Raw genomic sequence first — 6,079 nt, 5'->3', positions numbered from 1 at the left:
CCACCGCACATATTATAATAAAGCACTTTTGTTGTTAGGTAACTTCTTACCTAGCAGCTTGTTACCAAATTATATTTGGTAAAAAGAAGAAAAAATAACCATTTTTATTTTATAATTCCTCTTGCTTAAAATAATAAGAAAAAGACAGTTCAATGACAATTGTAATCTACACATACCAAATTATATTTGGTAAAAATAAGAAAAATTACCATTTTTATTTTATAATTCCACTTGCTTAAAATAATAAGAAAAAACGGTTCAATGACAATTGTAATCTACACATGAAAAATGACTCAGTCAAGTCTTTTGATCGAATCCCAACTCATACTCATATAGAAAGGGGGGAATTTTAGACAAGGGAAAAAGTATGTCCTCATGTATTTAATCCTATTGCTGAGAGAGAGAGAGAGAGAGAGAGAGGAGGATTTAAATTATACTAGTATAAATTTAATAATGTTGAACTATTTAATAATTTTGACAAATCCACTATTTGCTTAAAATGAAATTGGATATGCGTGTTAAAAGGGGGAGAGAGTCTTAAAGCAAACATGGTGTATCGGAGTACCCTAAGTTGGCATCCTAAAAGTCATTTTACAGGTACATAAAAGCACATTCAAGAATAATTCATTTATTATTTTCTTTTTCTTTTTGCAAACCATTTTATTATTTCCTGAAGTCCAGAATATTCTGCAAAGAATGCTTCCACTTTGAGCTAATATGTGCATGTTGGACTTGTTACGATGCCAAGTTTGGGGTACCTAAAAAAAAAAACAATTATCTTCTACTACTGCTCTTGAATAGAAGAGAAAGCAGTCCATCAGCAAAGACGGATAGCAATTGTTTAATTAAATAAACTATTTTCACTTTATCTAATCCACAGGTACATACAGGGGACTTCAGCTTCCACAAATGACAAAAGGTAGAATACATATACAGGAACTGAAATCCATGAAGTGGCATAACCCATTGTCCTTTTACTTGAAGATGCTTATGTAAAATCTTGAACAAGAGTTGAAAACCAGACTTCAGTAAAAGCTTAAATCATTCATTTTACTACCTCTTCACCAATATCAGAGTCTCCTCATTCATTCTTCTGCCTCCCCGATATCAGAGTCCCCTTCATCATCTGAAGACTCTTCTTTCGGAGGCTCTTCTGCTCCTGAATTTACTTTTATTTTCTTCTCCTTTTTCCTTTGCCTTTTCTTTTGACGTTTTGCACGCTTCTTTGCGGTACGTTCCTCAGCAGCTTTCAGTCTTTCCTCCCTTCTCATATTGAATTCAGCCACTTCTTTCTTTATCTGGTAGTCAGCATCCATCCTAGCAAGCCGATCTTGCTCTTTTCGTCTCATCTGGCGATACTGTAGTAAGAGCCAAAAAAGGAATAAGTACAAATTTATCAGCAAGCTTCTCCATCTATTCGTAACCTCTCTCACATCACATCATGCAAAAAGTATACATATGAGATACCTTTTTTTTTTTTGGTAAGATTATTTACATAACAAGTGGAATTAGAATCCACAATCTTAGCCTCCACTCTTATGAGGGAGGAGGTGTTATTTGAGTGAGGGCTCATTGGCAGTATGAGACATGATATCAACATGTTTATAATTAGTTTATCGTTGAACTAAAAATAATAATACAAGAATACAGTTTGAACAGATTTGAAGCATCACTAATACAATAATAGACAGGGTTCAACCTTTTGTTTTTACAACGAACAAAGCCTTAATCCCAAAATTTTGGAGTCGGCTATGGATCCTCGACATAATAGTTAGGGTTGATCATGTGTATTATTTATCTCTATTCTACTTTATCAAAAGTCATATTCTATGTTTCTCCCATAATTGATATGTTCTTTTTTATTACTTCTACTAATGTGATTTTTCTTCTTCCTCTACCTCATTTTTGTTACCTCAACTTAGATAAACTTGCTCTTTTTTGCACATGTCCAAACCATCTTAAGCGACTCTCCCACATCTTTTCCTCAATAAGAGCCACTCCTATCTATAGGCAAATTTCCTCATTTCAAATCCTATCTACTTCCACTTTTCCATCTTAGCATTGTCATTTCAGCTATACTCATTTATGAATATATTGTTTCTTAACAACCTAATATTTGTTGCCATAAAACATAGCTGGTCATATAGCAGTCTTATAAAATTTATCTTTTAAATTAATGGGAATTCAACGATCGCACAACACTCATAATGAGCTGCTCCACTTCATTTAAAAAAATATATAAAATAAAATAAAATAAAAGTGGCAACACCTCTTAATAGGTTAGGGATTAAGAATCCTCCTGAACATCACATCTCCGTCAAAAGCTTAACACTGGATGGTCTTTCCAACTTTCCCCCGACTTACAACTGCATACACACGCACTTGCGTGTATATAAATTTACATATTTATTTAGTTTTGGAAGGAAAAAAATACATGAACGTAACTGTTCACTTGCCTGCCAGAGCCGCTGAAACTGGCTGAAACCACACCGAGCCAACCAGCTTAGGTGGTTGATGACCACTTCCGGTTCAGCAGTCAATTGGTTTTTCCCAAAACCAACATCAGTGGTTTGGTTATCAGCCTTGTGTTTTGAAACCAGCCAATAACTGACCATATATAAATATTATATATTATTTAACTCTTATATTATATATATATATATAATGCAATCTATAAAAACGATGTTATTTAGTGATCAAATAATATATACATGTGTGATCAAATAATATATTTGTGTGTGTGTGTGTATTATAGCATACGACATCATTTTTAGCACCATTTTCATCTCGTTTCTTCCCTTCATGCCACCCCTATCTCCCTCAGCCTCTCTCTCTCCTCATCTCAGCATTCATCACTGTTCCCATCATTTTGTTGCATCCCACTTCCTTGCCAGATCATCCCTCAAGTAAATGTTATTGTTCCCGTTGATTGGCCTACAGCGACCAAGCCATGCCACACCGCACTGAGCATAATAAAATCAACCCCAGTGCAGCCGGCCAACCACCCTTCCATGGTGCAGCACAGTGGGTGTTTTTTTAGAGAAACTGACCCTTGCAGTGCAGTGCAAAAAAGTCTGTTACACCAACCGCACCATGAACACCTCTAATAGTGTTAGAGTGCACCATACATACCTGAATTTATGACCTATTGACTAGCATGGAGCTGGATCCAATGTAAGCTATAAATCAAATGACTTAAATGACCTAAGAAATTGAGTACCAATCTACAGTCAGATCAGTTTCTGGCTCATACATTTGAGAATTGAACAAACAAAATTAATCTAAGGGTTAAATTTCCTCCCTTGCAGCCCAGAAGCATTTTATAATAATATTTGCATGTCATTATGTATACTGGGTATCTATCTTTCTTGCTACTAAACATTCTCCATTAAACTTCAGAATACCCATAATCTACATATTTTTTTGATCTACACACACCAGTCAATTTTGAACCAATCATCTCACCCTCAACCTTGCTGTTATAAAGGGAGGGAATAACATTTGAGCTAGAGCTCATTGACACCCAAAATCCGCAAATCAAAGAAGTTGCAATGCCAAACCTTTTTTCTTTTTTTAAGTAAGATATAAATCTTATACTTAGCACAAAATAAACTAGGTCATGACCAACAACTCTTCCATCTTTACACATGAAGCACCTGCAAAATAGTCCACATGGACAACTGATAGCTAGCTACCTCTACCCAGTAGTCTGTAGTCCATATGATATACACACACAAACTCATACAAGGAGAACACAAAGCCCAAACCTTCTTCATCCTTGCTCACGGTGCCACTTGAAAAAGCCTATTCCATATTTTCACCAACTGATTAGCTCAAAACATCCTCTCCTCTTCAACACCGAACATAAACTTTTCTTTGATGGATAAAAAACAACCCACATACCCATATTCAAATTGAGCTCATGAAGTAACCCTCATTCCATTATAATAAGTGGAGGAGGCACTTTCTCCTCATGGAGACACCCTTCATTCCTTCATTATGAGCAGAAGCACTTTCTCCTCCAAATAAATTGGCACCAATTACAGCCCTTAATAGTTGGTTCTTATCAATCATGGCTACTTAGTCGCTGGTCTACTTTGTGAAGCATGAGTAGCTAGAACTTAAGCATTACAATAACAAGGCCTTAATCCCAATTTTTTGGGTCAGTTATGGATCATCAACAGATTAATTAGAACTTATATATTGATAATTAAAATTTTCAAAATTAAATTTCTTTAGATTAATTCGTTAAAATACAATACACTTATAATCTATATTCCAGCATCATATTCTAATTTAATAAACGATATCTTCCTCAATCACACCTCACACTAAGCCCAAACATACAGCCTAAAGGTGCTCCATGTTTCCACCAGTGGATTCCCGTTCATTCATCAATATCAACCTCATTGATTGTGCCCATACAAAGTAACACCTAGTCACATGGAATAATCATGATAATCAATACACAAACGAATCTCTTATACTAGATACAGCACACATAGTACTCAACCAAATTCATTGAGGGCATCAACATAAAATAGCAAAACTTGATGGAAGCCCCTACTTTTGCTCCAGCACAGCACCTGCGTACAAAACTTGGCTAGATTTACACAAAGGAATTTAATTTTTTCCACACTTTTCTTTATATGAACTTCAATTTATTGCCCCTATTGTCTAACCTAATAATCAGCTTAGGCTCCAAGGAGTGACAAGCCAACTCCTCATCTTCTGCAGCTTTCGTCATCCATAGGTCAAATTAGATATGTAATTATTGGAGATTTATCTCCTTAAAACAACCAAGCATTTGCATCGGGCATCCAAGGGATGAACCCAGTTTTTTTTTTTTTTTCGATAACAAAGGGAACCTTTCTAAAGAAGATCACTTTGGACTCGCCCGTCAGAACCAGTTTCCGGGTAATCTAGGGGCATTCGCCCTTGACAAGCTAAGTGGTTTATGCTCATGCCCAAGAGCCGAGGACCTACTAAAAGTCCTCAACCAAATATCTTTTCACATCAATATCTTTATAATACCACTTTCTTTAATACTAACTACAGGTACAAATCGACTAATCATTTTAATCTCTTTCCTACTCTATTCTCTAACAACAATGAAGCCCCCCCCCAAAATGCCTTTACTACCACACCAACACAACTTTTGGTTACGCCTCTACCACTCTACCTTACCAATTCACTATGTATTAGGTGCTTACATAACTAAAACCAGCTCAGGACACACAAATTCAGTACCCTCCTCGTAATTCTATAGCCCATAATGCGTACACACACTCTCCACATACGAAATCTAACAAATTCAATGACAAAGCAACTAAATGCAGCAAATCCCCAAATAAATGAAAGTTATCGAAAATAAACCTGGTGGAAGTCACCGGAGCCTGAGCCAGCGGAGCTACCGGAAGTGTTACTGACACGGACAGGAACGTTGTCGATGATCCGCCGGAGCTTGATTTCGAGGTCCTCCTCTTCCTCCTTATAAACAGGCGGCGTGTATTCTACAATCGCGTTCGACTCCGCCGCATGCTTCGGCTTCTCCGCTGCCACCACTTGAAGGTTGCCGCCGTCCTTGGGTCTGTTCATCATGTTCGCCGTCGTCAAAAAACCAAACCCTAATTTGCAATTCGTTTTGGATTTTGGGTTTAATGGGTTTTGGTGGGTTGGAATGGAAAGGGTTTAAAATTGAAAGTGCGTGTGAATTTAGCGCCAGTTGGGATTCGAAATAGGTGTCTTTTTTTTGTCTTTTTACCAGATAAAATTCTACTCTAGCCTAATATAAGTGTATATATGTGAAACTCCTTCCTGGAGACTTAAACCCCAGCATTTGCCCCCACACTCTACAAGCACTTATATTTGTAGAGTGACCATGGCACCAAAGGTGTGCGGTGGTAAAATAAGTGTCTATTGTATTTGTATTGTAGAGTTGTAGAAGGCAACAACTATTTTTATTACCGCGGTTAAATTTTACTTAGAATAGAAGATTATCCAAGTAAAATGATCATGGTGAGGTAGACTAAAATAATTTTATAAAATCTTAAATTGATTAAGAAATTACATCATTGCA

The 6,079-nt window shown here is 36.5% G+C and overlaps 1 protein-coding gene across 1 annotated transcript; it reads right to left on the bottom strand.

Moving 5' to 3' along the window:
* Positions 1–798: 798 nt before the first annotated feature.
* On the bottom strand, positions 799–5,702 carry LOC142642305 (uncharacterized). The gene is made up of 2 exons (XM_075816666.1): positions 5,377–5,702; positions 799–1,358 (listed from the first exon to the last, which is right to left on the bottom strand). The coding sequence occupies exons 1-2, from the start codon at positions 5,599–5,601 to the stop codon at positions 1,086–1,088; spliced, it is 498 nt and encodes a 165-aa protein (XP_075672781.1). The 5' UTR covers positions 5,602–5,702; the 3' UTR covers positions 799–1,085.
* Between the last annotated feature and the right edge of the window lie 377 nt (positions 5,703–6,079).

The sequence above is a fragment of the Castanea sativa genome, chromosome 7, assembly GCF_040712315.1.
Source record: "Castanea sativa cultivar Marrone di Chiusa Pesio chromosome 7, ASM4071231v1".
NCBI classification, from domain to species: Eukaryota; Viridiplantae; Streptophyta; class Magnoliopsida; order Fagales; family Fagaceae; genus Castanea; species Castanea sativa.
The sequence above is the reverse complement of the archived record's forward strand: the minus strand, read 5'-3'. Positions and strand labels throughout refer to the sequence as shown.